The 15895-nt window shown below is 41.0% G+C and overlaps 1 protein-coding gene across 3 annotated transcripts in view; it reads right to left on the bottom strand.

Moving 5' to 3' along the window:
* The window catches only part of DYNC2H1 (dynein cytoplasmic 2 heavy chain 1), a 669732-nt gene that overhangs the window by 280664 nt on the left and 373173 nt on the right, over nucleotides 1-15895 (bottom strand). For all 3 annotated transcript variants that reach the window (XM_073613106.1, XM_073613107.1, XM_073613108.1), the window contains 2 exons: nucleotides 8422-8487; nucleotides 3141-3191 (listed from right to left, as the gene is read on the bottom strand). In XM_073613106.1, the coding sequence (XP_073469207.1) occupies nucleotides 3141-3191; nucleotides 8422-8487 (117 nt within the window). The remainder of the gene's footprint in view (nucleotides 1-3140; nucleotides 3192-8421; nucleotides 8488-15895) is intronic.

Below are 15895 nucleotides of genomic sequence, written 5' to 3'. Positions count from 1 at the left end.
AAAGGCATAATCACAAATTTACACTAGTCCAAGACGAGAAAGACAGTGTATATATTACACTAATAAAGTGGAAGTAAAGTCCACTTTTTAACTTGTATCTACAGGTAAGCGTATAATAAGGCCTAGAATAAGGCTTACCTATAGGTACAGTGAAGATCTCCTAAACTTGCATGGTTTTCACACTGGATGCAGCCAGTAACATCACCAGCACATGCCCTCTGGAGGGACAGCATACCCACACCGTACCTTCACAGCTCCATGCCGGGGCCAGGGCGTGATGTCATCGCAGTTCAGGTCATTCATACAGGAGAGCCCGCGTACCCGAAAAGAAGACCAGGTGAAGATGGTAGCACCAGGGAACCATGACAGCACTGCGATGGAGGGCTATGCCTGCAGGTAAGTCTGTCATAATGTGCTAGCATGCAGTGCATACTAGCACATTATGCCGTAAACCTGCAGTGGGCCCAATTTTTTTATTTTTTGGGGGGCAGTTTATTACCGTTTTAAAGAGTAACTCCACTTTGGTTGAGAAAAAAAGCAAAACCCCTCTGGGTGATCTATGTATTGCAGGGATTTTTAACAAACTTTGTAGCAGATTTCTACTTGTTTCTGTACTTAAAAAAAAAAAAAAAGCTGTGTTCCACTATGTCCTGGGAAAACTGTTTCCTGAATGGGAGTGTCTGTGTTCAATATAATCAGCTGATATATTTTCAGGTTCTAATGTGGTAAGTTGAAGTGTCTGCATCCCTGTAGAAGTAATGAGCCCTTAGGGAGTATCTCACAAAAAATAACATTCCAATTGCAGACGATGCCTTTTATGTGTACTTTAGTGCATACTTCTAGGAAAATCAGGAAGGAAATCACACAAGCAGGAAATTAAATTTTTGGAGGCATGCCACCAGGTTGCCATATTGTATTTTACAGAAAATTACAGGGCTGCAAATTGAAAAGGAAAGATGATTTTTAATAACATTACATTACAATATGGCCTGTGGCAATTGTATATGCAATATTTTTTAATATACAAGTGCATCTCAAAAAATTTGAATATCATGAAAAAGTAAATTTTTTTTTTTTTTTGCAATTTAATTCAAAAAGTGAAACTCATATATTATATAGATTCATTACACACAGAGTGATCTATTTCAAGCATTTCTTACTTTTAATTTGGATGATTATGGCTTACAACTAGTGAAAACCCAAAATTCAGTATCTCAAAAAATTTTCATATCACATAAGACCATTAAAAAATAAAGTTTTTTTAATACAGAAATGTTGGCTTACTAAAAAGTATGTCCATGTAAAAGTATAGTATGCACTCAATAATTGGTCGGGGCTCCTTTTGCATGAAATACTGCATCAATGTGACATGGCATGGAGGCGATCAGTCTGTGGCACTGCAGAGGTGTTATGGAAGCCCAGGTTGGTTTGATAGCGGCCTTCAGCTCATCTACATTGTTGGCTCTGGTGTCTAGTGATACCATAATCATTATACCAGGTATCGGTACTTTTGGCAGTGTGGGCAGGTGTCAAGTCCTGCTGGATAATGAAATCAGCATCTCCATGAAGCTGGTCAGCAGAGGGAAGCATCAAGTGCTCTAGACCTTCCTGGTAGAGGGCTGCGCTGACTTTGGACTTGATAAAACACAGTGGACCAACACCAGCAGATGACATGGCTCCCCAAACCATCACTGACTGTGGAAACTTCACACTGGACCTCATGCAACTTGGATTCTGTGCCTCTCTACCCTTCTTCCAGACTCTGGGACCTTGACTTTCAAATGAAATGCAAAATTTACTTTTATCCAAAAAGAGGACTTTGGACCACCGAGCAACAGTCCAGTCCTTTTTCTCCTTAGCCCAGGTAAGACGCTTCTGACATTGTCTCTGGTTCAGGAGTGTCTTGAAGCAAGGAATATGACAGTTCACTCTGAACAGCCAGCTTCTTTAGCAATGAACTTTTGTGACTTACCCTCCTTGTGGAGGGTGTCAATGACTGTCTCCTGGACAACTGTCAAGTCAGCAGTCTTCCCCATGATTGTGTAATCTACTGAACCAGACAGAGAACATTTAAAGGCTCAGGAAACCTTTACAGGTGTTAATTAGCTGATTAGAGTGGGACACCGTGAGTCTACAATATTAAACTTTTTGACAATATTCAAATTTTCTGAGATATTGAATTTTGGGTTTTCACTAGCTGTAAGCCATCAAAATTAAAAGAAAGAAATGCTTGAAATATATCACTCTGTGTGTAATGAATCTATATAAGTGTTTCACTTTTTGAATTGAATTACTAAAATAAATTAACTTTTTGATGATATTTACATTTTTTTAGATGCACCTGTATACATACACACTTTTTACATTTTTTTATGGTTACCCTTTTAAGTACAAACTTCGGTTTGCCTTTAAAGCGGTTCTCATGAAACCAGCCTAAAACTGAACACCGGGTAGAGTAAAAGAAAAAAGATATTATATCCAGGTATGTATTGTTGCTATATAAGAACAACAAACACAAATGTGAAAGAAATTGTAATGACATACTGTATGTAAGCATACAGATCACTATCTGTGAGTTTTCTCCTAAGGAAAAAAAAAAAAAAAAAAAAATATATATATATATATATATATATATATATATATATATTTTTTTTTTTTATTACTATGTATACCTAAACCTAAAGTATAACTAAAGGCAAAAAACGTTTTCTTTCGTTTTGGAAAAAGTGGAAAGTGATTTGAATACCTGACAGTTTTTACTGCACTCCGTGTTCCCTTTAGGGAGGTTCACCCTCTCTATTGTCCTGTTTCACTTTCAATAATAATGGTAAAGTTAAAGAAAATTACAAATTTTGAGTTGTCCCCAGAAAAGTTTTAGAGGGGAAATCTTCCAACGCAGACACTACTTCTGGTGACCTGGGGGGCCCCTAGGGATTCCCTTAATTTGCAGGGTTTTCCTCTCACTTCCTGTTTTGGCTATGGAACGGGAACTAAAAATACATTTCCCCAATGGGACACAGATGCCAAAAAAAAAACTTTCCGGGGTTTATAACCCTCCTTTACTCTATCCAAAAGGAGAAACAAAGTTTTGCCTATAGTAATACTTTAAACAACTGCATTTGTAGAAAATGTTTACTTACCGATTTCTTGAACATATCCCCAATGATGACACCAGTGAATACATCCCATTCCTGTGAAGCATAAATAACAGTGTCACAAATTTCTAAAAAAAAAAAAAAAAAACTGATTTGATGACCCAGGACAAAGCACTTGCTGTGCTGTCGTGACACCCAGGTAAAAGGTAGCATACATCTCACTTCCTTCTGCTTATGTGACAAGAGCTGGGGCTTGACCCTGTGCTGTTACATGTGGTGGTGGTGGGGGGCTTAGTCCTATGTCAGAGTGCTTAAGGTGGTTGTTAAGCCATTCTAACATTCTAAGTATGCACCATCAGAGCTGTCTCCTATTGTGTACCCTCCTATTGTGTACCCCCCTGTGTGTGATTTATTTAAAAAAATACTGTAAATACCTTATTAAAGAGCCGAGATCCCCGATCACATGACCAGCCAGCTATCTTCTTTCCTCCTCTGACAGATGCCGTGGGAGGGGTCATGATTCCCCTCGCTGACGTCAGTCCGGAGGGGAGGGGAGGGGAGGAGAGAGACGGCCGGTCATGTGATCGTGGATCGCCGCTCTTAAATGATTTACAGCATTTTTAAAAAAAATCACACACAGGAGGGGGGGACACTACAATTGGAGACAGCGCTAATGGTGCATACATGTTACAGTTATGCAAGCAGCAGGAGGGGGGTGAGGGGGTGGCACTATCACAAGCTGACAGGCAGAGAGGGGAGGGGGTAGGAGGACACAGAAGAGGAGAAAGATAACAGGGTTGCGGATGACAGAGGCACGTAAATGGACCATGGTGTCAAGGCTTAGCAGCCATATTAAACAGTGGTCAGTTTACATAGGGGAGGGCAGAAACTGGCAGGATCAGCCAGGTTTTATAGATGCTATGGGGGCTAAATGACACAGCACAAGCACTGTGTCAAACATGCTTTAAAGGAGCAGGATGCATTTTTTTTTTGGGGTTAACAAACTCTTTAATGGACCTAACATAGGGCTTCCTTTCATCACTCCAGGAAGCTAAATGGAGTGGCAAGGGATTAAATTAAGGTGAATACGTAATACTTAGGAGGGTAGCATGAATGCAATTCTGTTGCCTTGCCCTGCATGGAATAAGAGGGGGTTTCCTTTAAAATGCATCTTACAACAAGCCTAAAAGCTATAAAACATAAGGTTGTCAAGACAAATATAAAACAACATCCTTGTTACAGACTGCCTAAAAGCATTTTGGGATATGGAGGTCAACAGGCTTCCTTCCTTTATTTGTCCAACTACAGATTGGACAGAATCAGACATATTAGGGATCATATTGTCAGCTTTGGAAGTTCTAGATGGTCATAATACAAGTAAACCTATAATATCAAAACTAAAAAAAAAACCACAAACTTGTCTGTGGGTTAGCCTGAATTTCACTGAAGGGGTGTTTTTCTTTTCTTTTTAAAGCACGAAACTGAAATGAGGCAGGATGTGACAAATCACACCACAGGAAGGCTAAGAACTTTTGCTTTGGGGGCAAATACAACCAACCAGCCCTTTCATGACAGATTTGTGTGCTAAATTAAGTGTACTAAGCAACAAGTGCTATGACGCCTCATTGACTGGTGGGCTTGATGAAAGACAGGTGCTCCTAAAGGACTGTCAGCAACATCTTCCTTTGATGCTGGAAGATTTCCCTCTTTCTGAACAAGGTAGATGCATAATGCTCAGTATCTATCACTGGTTGTTGGTCCCACTCTGATCGATGTCCGAATGAAAAAATGTCTCAGGACCACTGAGAAAAAACAACAATCAGCTAAAGTAAGTTGGCTGATGCCCCGAGTAGGAGGTACAGACACCAGAGTAATTGGATGCATTGTGAGAACATTCCTTTGGGGGAAATTTACACTGGCCACGTTCTGAAAGACACGCAATTCGGTTCACACTGCCACGACCTGAAAGTAGTGCGACTTTGCCAGGCGACTTGGGTGTAACTTGAATGCGATTTGGTGCAACTTTGAAGTGACTTGGAGCGACTTTAAAGCAACTTCAGGGAATGCCTGGGTAATCTTCCTGTAATGTCGGATCCAAATCACATCAATTAAGATGAGGATCCGACTTGGAGTTGACCTCCATTAAAGTCTATGGGCACAAATTGGATGGAAGTTGACCTAAAGTAGTACAGGAACCTTTTCTAAAGTTGGCGCGACTTCAGCAGTGCTAATTAAGACTGTGCATAGTAACCAATCAGCTTCTAGGTTTTATTGCAAGTTTAGTCTATTTTCTAATATTGTCTATTTTACTGGCTATGAAGTTCCTTATTCTAGTCCGGTCGTACGTCATCACGTTCGAAACGATCGGACTTTGGTGTGATCGTGTATAGGCAAGTCCGTTTTGTTGCAACTCCGTCGGAACTCCATCAAAAAGTCCTTCGTAGTTCAGTCCAACCAAAAGTCCGGTCGCGTGTACACGGCGTTAGTATTTGGCCAGATGTACTGTATCTAAACTCCTCCAAGACAGGTGCACATTTAATGGCCTCTGAAGTAAACAGCACTGAGTATGGTCTACTAGTTGTACAACCAAGCAAAATTATTCAAAACGAATATAAATATGAATCAGCCAGCTGCTTTTTTTTATGGGCCACTTCTGTTCTAGGCATCGAGTTCATGTTCCCTGTGAGGGAGGCAGAGTTGTGATGTGCCAAGAGCTGCTACCTAGAGCACATAGAGAAGCAACACTCTGTAATGAATTCTTCCTTTGCTACAGCAGCAATGTTTCATACCAGTGTGAGCAGTGAACAACTGACGGGGTTTGGAAAAATATAAAAGTAATTGGAGGGGCAGTAATAAAATCAGAACTCTTAGTCAATGTGAATCCTGGTGGATATATAAATTGGGGGTCAATAGTGCCGAGGGGCTTGAATGGAGAATTTGATCTTAATTGTTGTATAAATAATTACTAGATTTTAATTATAAATATTTGAGATTTTTAATTGTATTTTATTATATTTATATGATATATATTTTTATTTTTTGTTTCTATTTTTAATAATTAGTATTGTTTTTTTTATGTTTATTTCTCCTTATATTTTTTATTATTAAATTTATTTTGGATTTTAATATTGGATGTGACCATTATATGAGTGTGAACAGGTATTATAGGGCTGTAGAACAATATATATATGGTTGATATATGAGAAGTGGAACATAGGGATATCTTATGGTAGTGATTCACAATAAAATGGCGACATTTAGACTATAATAATATGGTGGAGCCGCGGATGTAAACAAACCAAGGTAAAATGGCGGCCACAAATATTTTAATATACTACGCAAAAATGGCGGATTCCGGGACTATATATGATTGGAACAGCATCAGCCTATCATATCTCCCTGAGGAAGTCACATGATGTGACAAAACATGTAGTAGGGACCTGAGAGGCTGACGTAGACAGGATTACGAGAGGTTCAGGATATTGTAGGCACAGATGGGATTTCTATCTGTCGGTACTGCAGGACTGGCGGCAAGTAACCATCCGCCCACTGTTATACACTACATGCCTGTGGTTTATAATGTAAATGTGAGTGTTCATTTGGCACGAGTTTTATAAATAAAAGGTTTTTACAACGATAAATCACTATTGCATACCCTCTTATTTTGCATGATCTAATTGAGCTATCAAGCTGGAGATCGTTGTATGCAGATTGAGGAGTGTGGGGCATGCAGTAAAGTGACTCAGCAAGGATCATTATATATGGAAAAGGGAAATTCTTAAAGGCTTATTATCTGCTGTATTAAGGTGAGGGTACAGCTAAAATGGTGGGAGGTGGCATATTGCTGAGAGAAAGGATTGTGCACGGTCAAATGAAATGAAGATCACTGACTGAGGAATATTCTTTGCACAGTTTTTTTTGATTTTGCACAGATATATTTTTTTGCACATTGGTTGGATTGATGTCATTTAAAGAGACATTCTTTTTATTTGCTATTTTTTGGACATTTATTTATTAGACATTTATTAATTTAATTTGTGTTTATACTTTTTTATTCTATTAGTGATATAATTTATTGCACTTTATTAGTAGCGCTGCACTATATGTATAACTATAACGGCAATGGTGGCCACCTGCATTGCATTCTCTCCAGTACTCAGATCTGTCCATATTGGACTCTGGCCGTTACAGCAGGGGTAGGCAACCTCGGCCCTCCAGCTGTGGTGAAACTACAAATACCATGAGATATTGCAAGACCCTGACAATCACATGACACCTAGAGGCAGAGGCATGATGGAATTTGTAGTTTCACCACAGGTGGAGTGCCGAGGTTGCCTACCCCTGCCTTGCAGTGACAGGCAGCCAGTGCCAATGTGTGTAGAACTCCTGTCTTTTCCTTCAATTACCAATGCCTTCACAGAGCAAGCACCAGTTATACAGGTGAGAATGCAGTGCCAGAAGCATGTTTTCTGAGCCTGTCCACAATCCTCCTTACCTGTAGCAAGCCATCAGTACCTGACAGTCTCCTGTAACCTGTTTGCAATCTTTGTCTCTTCTAGAAGTTCAGTTGTCTCGTGTAGCATGTTAACGCTCTCTGGCTCCTGTGGGAGATCCACTCTCTCTCAATGTGTCCTGCAGTATGTCTGCAGACCCCAACATCTTCTACAGTATTGCAGAAGCTGATTATTAATGCATAGCCCATTGGTGGCATAACGAGCAATAGTTAAAGTGGTTGTAAACCCTTTACAACCACTTTTTACTACAGGCAAGCCTATAATTAGGCTTACCTGTAGCTACACTGGATATCTCCTAAACCTGCACAGTTTAGGAGATATCCCTGTATTTGCGTGTGCCGACGTCATCGGCACATGCGCAGTTAAGCAAACTAAATCAGTGGCACGTATGTGCCATTGCTTCAGTTAGACTGTGCCATTACTGGCGGCTCCTGTGCTCATGCAAGAAACCCCCGGGAGAGATGTCGGCCGCTGGAGCGGTGAACGAGGACCACTGCGAGGGCTTCGATCTCAGGTAAGTAATTCATAATGAGCTAGTATGCTATGCCTTTGTCTTGCAGGTTTTTTTTTTTTTTTAGGGTTTACAACCACTTTAAAGATAGATATATCTAAGCAAGTTCACCACCACTAATTTACAGGGATGGCCAAAAATCCACAGTCGTGTTTTCTATAGCTTCCATTGTTATTTTTTTTAGAGCCAGAACTTGTGTGCTTCCCAAATAAGCTCAGTGGAATTAAAAGCCTAATGGACAATCTGGGGACCATTTGGAACTCTGACAGCACAGTGTGATATAGAATTCATGGATACTTACATTCTCCTGAAAGAGCTCAGCATGCATGCCACGCACAAAGTGTAAAGCAAACATCAGCTGGTCAGCCTTAAAAACAAAATTATATTTAAGTAATTATTATATAGCATAAAAAAGATTTCAGTTACATAATGGATAATGGTTACCAGCGCAAAAAACAATAACTAAAGTTATTAGTTAGAAGTGAAATAGAATAGTAAAAAAAAAAGACTTCATGAAGTATACTTCATATATACAAAATGACTATAAAACTAGAATATTAAAGCAGAAATTCACTCTCTCAAACAACATTGACTAGTTTTAATCCTATGCTTCCAGCATTTGGAAATAGATAGGAAAGTATAGTGTATTTACTTGTTTTACACCTTTTTTTTTTTTTTACATTTTTTTTTACATTTCTTCAGTTGCTTCCTGGGCAAATGATGTCATACATCTCAGGAGTCTTCAGGAGGAGAGGAGAGGCTTTCTCAGCTAAGCACACTCTCCTGTCTGCAAGCCTAAGCGAAGGGCAGATGGATTCCAGGAATTAAACTACATGAATCATCTGCCCTCATCCAAGATGGCTACAGCCATAAATTCTCAAATTGATTTCTCAGCAAAAAAAAAAAAAAAAAGCATTGAGACATGAGATTGAGACAAGGGAATTTTGTTTTGAATATTAAAAATTAATTAATGTGGAGTTCTGCTAAACAAAATAAAAAAAATAAAAGTCAGCAGCTACACATAATACAGCTGCTGACTTTTAACAATTGGACACTCACCTGTCCCAGGGTCCAGCGATGCGGGGGAGCAAAGCCCCGCTCGTCTCCCCCTCCTCTCTGTGGAACCGGCATTGAAAGTGTGGGCGCCCGGCTGTGGCTTCACAGCCGGGCACCCACTGCGCATGCGCAAGCCACGCATCGCGACTGGCCGGGCAATCATCTGGGACCTGTGACGTGTCCCAGATGATTGCCAAGAGAGTGGGGGTAGAGGTGATCTCCCTTATAGTGCCGGGGTGCGCCGGGAGGAAGCAGGAGCTGGAGGGTACCGGCTCCCCCCTCCCAAAAAATGACATGCCAAATGTGGTATGTCAGGGGGTCACCTTCCTTAAAGCGGAAGTTCCATTTTTGGGTGGAACTCCCCTTTAAATAGCGTTTTTGGTTTGAGGTGCCCAGATGCAGTGTAGTTCCTCTTTAAATCAAGCAAACCTATATTTTTATTAGAAAAATATATATGGTTTTGTCTATCTGATGTTTTGTTGTACAATAAAGAGGTCCTTGTGCCCCAGTGTCTTCTTTAAAGGGCTGGGAGGATCATATAATTAGTTAAAGAATGGGATGAAAATGGGCACAGAGCAGTACACCCATTCTACGTCATGGATGAGCAGTGGAGGAAGGGGATGCAGTTCCACATCCTAGCCCTGGGTGATGGACAAACCTGTTCCAGTATGGTTTCCTACTACACCATGGCTACTACTAAAGCTGAACTCCAGACAAACAGGAAAATACATCGATGAAATACATACATAGGAGCTATTTTACCTTTGAAAAAGATTTGTATTTCTCTGTCCATCTATCTAGTCCTGAGCTCTGCCACACAGCAAATCCAAGGACTGATTTTTCTCTAGTGCCAATAAAGCAATACAGCCTGGTCACCTCCCTGCCACCTAGCCTGTGAGTGGGCAATAAGGAATAAGCTCATCCCTCTCCTCACTTTGTTATCTCCTGTCAGCATGTTGCTTGTCACCACACAAACACAGCAGCACCCAGTTGCTCCCAGTACTGCCTCTCCCTGTTGGAGTAACACTGTACAAGCGATTACACAAGGCGAATACCAAGCCAAATTAAGGTGATTTCACTGGCTGCAATTAAATTGGTATTCAACCCAAAAGCAAACATTTATTATATTGCAGCTTACCAATTCTTAGATGTAATGGCTGCATTTAGGCTTTCTTTCCATTTTCACCTAGTGATCTGGGCAGTAAGTCTGTTGTTTTTCAACAGAACAAGATCTCCTGTAAATGTATCAGTTAAGAGTGTGGCAGCGCTTCCCCATTTGCTTGAATGTGTAGCTACATGTCAAGCAAACTTTGGCGCAGGTGCGGAGCATCACGACCGTGGCAAGTAAACACCCCCGTCTGATGCCTTTTGCAGCTTAAAGGGGGGTCTGGCGGGGGACAAAAACGTGGCTCAAATGTATATTTGTGACACCACCTCCCCCAACTCTAAATGAAGTCTTATGCCGCGTACACACAATCGGATTTTCCGCCAGGAAATGTTGGATGTGATCTTGTTGGCTGAAAGCCAAAGCTCCATCGAATATTTGTTGGCGGACTTTCCGCCAACAAATGTTGGCTAGCGGGTTCTCAAATTTTCCGCCAACAAAACTTTGTGGTCGGACTTTCCGATCGTGTGTACACAAGTCCGTCGCGCAAAAGTTCAGGCATGCTTGGTGTCAAGTACGAGCCGGAAGCCCTCGGTCTTGTAAAACTAGCGTTCATAATGGAGATATCACATGACTATTGAACTTCCTTTTTATCGGCTCGTCGTAACGTCGTTAACAATGCTACTGTCTGCTGTGCTCCTTCATCAATAGTGGTGGCACACTAACACAGGTGGTGTTACCAGCCGGATCACCACGTGTAAACAGAGGGGAAAAAAGCCTAAGAAAAAGAAAAGTACTGCAGCCACCACATCAAATCATTGGTAAGCTTCAATATATTGTATTTTTGGCTTTAGGTTTAATATTGCTTTAAATAAACAAGTCATTATTTTAGTAATGACACTATAACTTCAATAACTAGTGTCTTATATTTTTTATTACACTGCAGTTCCTAAAGTGTGCTGAAAAAAGGGGACGGCTGCGTAAAGAGCTAGTAACTTTGAAAAAGACAAAAATTTGCTGCCTGATGTGCAGAGCAACAGAGAAAAGAAGTCAGTAGGTTTCTAAGGCCGGTTCACACTGGTGCACCAATCACTCCGACTTTGATTTTTACATGTCGTGACTTGTGCACTCAATGTTTCCCTATGGGAGCCGTCTTAACTGGTCCAACTTGTGTCGGTCTGACTTTGGTCTACACTCCCTTCTGATTTCAGCCCACAGAATTGAATGGAAGTCGCATCCAAATCAGGTCCGTCTTGTAACATGCTCAGAAGCAAAGTTAGCAATGCAAAATGCATTGAAAAGTCTGGCATGGATTTTAAGGGGAACCCCACGCCCAATTTTTTTTCAAAAACGGCATGGGGCCCCCCCGCCAATCCATACCAGACCCTTTTCCAAGCATGTTTTTACTAGTAATGGTGGCGATCAGTGATTTATTTAGTGGGACTGCGACATTGCGGCGGACAAATCTGACACTGACACTTTTTGGGGACAAGTGGCACCAATACAGTGATCAGTGCTAAAAAAAAATGCACTGTCACTGTATAAAGGACACTGGCAGGGAAGGGCTTAACACCAGGCGCGATCAAGGGATTAAGTTTGCTCCTAGGGAATGCTTTTTAACTGTGGGGGGATTGGAAGCACTGGAGGAAAAGAGAGATCCATGTTTCAGCTTAGCTGAAAAACAAGATCTCTCTTTTACTCCCTGACAGAACAGCGGTCTGCCTTGTCTACATAGGCAGACTGCAGTTCTGCCTTTCCTCCGAATGATCATCGGGTCCCATAGCCAGAAGCGGCTGCCAGACCCGCTGATTGGCTCCTGCTGTGCCCAATCACAGCGGGAGCAGCGCGCCCTCTAAATTGCGTGCACAAAATCATGTACAGCTGGGATATGCAATTAGCGGACCTCCAGCTGTTGCAGAACTACAAGTCCCATGAGGCATAGCAAGACTCTGACAGCCACAAGCATGACACCCAGAGGCAGAGGCATGATGGGACTTGTAGTTTTGCAACAGCTGGAGGTCCGCTAATTGCATATCCCTGATGTACAGGTACGTGATTTTGAGCAGCCAGGCCGCCCTGCCACAGCATGTATATGCGGTGGGCGGTCCGGAAGTGGTTAAATCCTGTAGCTAAAAAGTCTGAGGGATAACGAATACCATAAGGAGCTGTAATGTCACTACTGGAAGATGGAATTTAAAGACAAAATCAACTTTTGCCAAGAAAAAAAAAATCTGATAACATATATAATTTTGGCATACGCCATTTTGTAATTAAATATAATAAAATCTTTATACTAAAATGATTATCAAAATAAGCAGCACTTATATACAAACCAAATGCTAGTATCCACTAAGAAAAAACACAGTAAAAACAATCACAATAAACTCCTGTGCATAATGTCTTATCAAGCAGCACAATTAAACTGACAAGGTATTCATATAGTCTGTGTATGCTTAAAGGAGTTGTAAAGGTAGAAGGTTTTTTATCTTAATGCATTCTATGCAGCAGCCCCCCCAGCACCCCCCTAATTACCTACCTTAGCCCCATCTATCTCCAGCAATGTCCATGATCCCCTCAGCCATCCAGGACACTCCACCTGGTTGGCTGAGACCGAGCAGTGGCACCATTGGCTCCCGTGGCTGTCGAAGTCAGTCAGCCAATCAGGGGAGAGAGGGGGCAGGGTTAGGTCAGGGCTCCGTGTCTGAATGGATACACAGAACTCTGACTCGGTTTGGGTGCCCCCTGTAGTAAGCTGGGGGCACTCAAAGGAGAGAGGGGCCAGGAGCAGCGAAGAGGGACCCGAGAAGAGGAGGATCCAGGCTACTGTGTGCAAAACCAACTGCACAGAGGAGGTATTAGGGTTGGGAGATTTTCAAAAAAATAAATAAATAAATAATCTTAAAAAAAAAAACTCGATTCACGATTCAAATCCAGTGTTTTTTTTTTTGGACACCACGCCGGTCCTGAGGAGCAGCGAGCAGGAGTTTTTAGGTGAGGCTGCGGACTAGGCCAAAGCCGCGGCCTCGCCTAAAAACTCCTGCCCGCAGCTCCTCAGGACCTCAGGACCGGCGCGGTGAAAAAAAAAAAAAATCTAAAAGAATCAAATTGCTTAAATTTTGAATCGATTTGACCTCTCAACTCGATTCAAGATTTAAATCAATTTTTTCCCCAGCCCTAGTAAGTATAACATGTTTGTTATTTAAAAAAAAAAAACAGCCTTTACAATCACTTTAATAGCAGAACCATATGTGATTCAAAAAGATCAAACACTGACAGGCGATTGAGATGACAGCGGTGAGATCAAAAGCAAACGTTTTTTTTCTGCTTCTAGAAGCTGAATTAAGCTTTAGACTCTATGTACACTAGCGTTTTTTTATAAACACAAACTATGCTAGAAAAAAACGCTGGATGAAAAATGCTGATAATAGCGGTTTTGTGCCAGCTTCTAGTAGTGTTTTAGTAGCTTTTAGGCGCATTTAGGAGCATTAGCATTTTATTAGCTATTTTACAGTACATGAAGAAAAAAGAAAAAAAAGCTGTTAGGAGCGTTTTAGTAGCGTTCTGCATTTCTTTCTGCTGGAAAAACACACTAAAAAACTCTACAAAAATAATTTATTTTTTGCTCCTAGATGCTGAAGCTCAAAAAACACTAATAGCCTAAAGTCGTTTGCATGGACACATAGGATAACACTATTTAGCATCTAGGAGCAGAAAAAAAATGCTAATACAGCGTCTAAGAGCTTAAAAAAAAACGGTAGTGTGCATGGAGCCTTATGCCCTGTACACACGACCGGTTTTGCCGTTGGAATAAACTCCACAGGTTTCTCTGATGGAACTTCGATGGAATTCCGCTCAAGCGGTCTTGCCTACACACGGTCACACCAAAGTCTGACCGCCCAAAACGCGGTTACGTACAACACGTAGGACGGAACTAGAAAAAGGAAGTGCAATAGCCAATAGCTTCTGTCTCGTACTTGCTTCAGAGCATGCGTCGACATTCTGCTCGTGTGTACGCGGCATAAATCAGCATCCTGTCTAAAAGTAAACACTTGACCATATTCATGTCTAGGCACGTTTGGTCTCCCCCAACCCTTATTTTACACAGTTTTCCGGAAGTACACAAAGATGGCCTTTCTACACCATACAGTTTCAGCCCATTTCATACATCAACAGAAATTGGCTACATACTTATACTTGACCACTATCCAAGTTATTGCTTAAGGTTGAAAGAAGTCAAAGAACATATGTATTTAATGGGAAATTATCCAGTATCTTGAATAATTCACAAACTAAATTTCTAAAAATATGAGGATCGTTGCTTACCTACGAGCCTTGAATCCATCTAGCCTGAATTACTTGTATCTTACTTATTAGGTTTTAGTCCTAAGTCCGAGGGGGCCTTATTCTCATGTATTCCCTCCCCTCGCAGATCCCATCCCCTTCCCTTACCCATGATGCCTGACTCCCCTGGCCAATTTTTTTACCCCTAGGAGTTTTCCTAACTCCCCTTTCTCAAGAATTCTCAGAGTCTCCCCTCCCCCTACTTTTCTACTCCATCTGGATCCATGGGCTTCCATGTAGGTTTGCTAGCCAATGCCATCAAGTCCTCAAAAGACCCTCAGATGAGACAGAGGTTGAAGCCCTTTTAATTTGCTTCCATACAAACCTAAATCATTATTTTTAATATCAGTTACTTTTACCAGACATTTTAGTCCCTGAGTGGGCATACTTGTTGTTATTTCCACAAAAATCCAATAAAATGATTGAAACAGAAAAGAAAACAAGTAGTATGGAGACTTGCTAAAAAATAACCAGTTCTCTGTGAGTAAATGGAATTTGAATATGTAAGAACTGAATATAACAAGAATTTAAATTTCAAGAAAGGCCCAGATTTGTGGGTCAGAAAGGGAGGTAGATTAGAATTGCCCCATGAAGTAAAGGAAGCCAAGGGGACATGTTTTATAAGCTAGCATTCAGAAAAGTGGTATGTTGGAATTGTTTACTTAAACCAATACTTTATGGTTCTATCAAAAACACATCAGGTACGTTTTTTTGGATGTGTCTGTGGATGTGTGTAGAATGCCCACTAAAAATGTAAGGCCAATTCCCAGCAATGTACATAGTCATGCCAAAAAACTGTAAGTAACACCCTTCCCCCTGTTTCCCAGTGGTTTGAATGGGCCTGCAAACCATGTCCATTGAAGTTTTACATTTCTCAATAAAATCTATATACAATTCTGGAGGTAGGTCTTTTACACCCTTCATAGGGGTTCCACCTCGCGTGAAAAACATGGGTGTTAATGAGTCTCTTTATATACGATGAGCATACTTTTTCAGCACTGAAGGACGAATAATGTGTTGCTGAGAGTTTTGCTTATAGCCTTCTGTCCTTAAATATCGATAATCCTTTTTCAAGAAGGATACAGACCTCTGAAGCTAATATTCCTTAATGTAACTCCCTTGTTGACTACTTAAAGTGAAATGCTTGTAATACTTTTTATTGCTCACAATAAAAACTATTGAAAGAAAATAAAAATTCTGGAGATAATGGGTGCATTTATAAAGCAGTGGCATAGTCTTATTTGGGCCATAGCGCTACCTTAACAAGGAAAAG

Source organism: Aquarana catesbeiana, linkage group LG02 (assembly GCF_042186555.1).
Source record: "Aquarana catesbeiana isolate 2022-GZ linkage group LG02, ASM4218655v1, whole genome shotgun sequence".
NCBI classification, from domain to species: Eukaryota; Metazoa; Chordata; class Amphibia; order Anura; family Ranidae; genus Aquarana; species Aquarana catesbeiana.
This window is presented reverse-complemented; position numbering and strand designations above follow the sequence as displayed.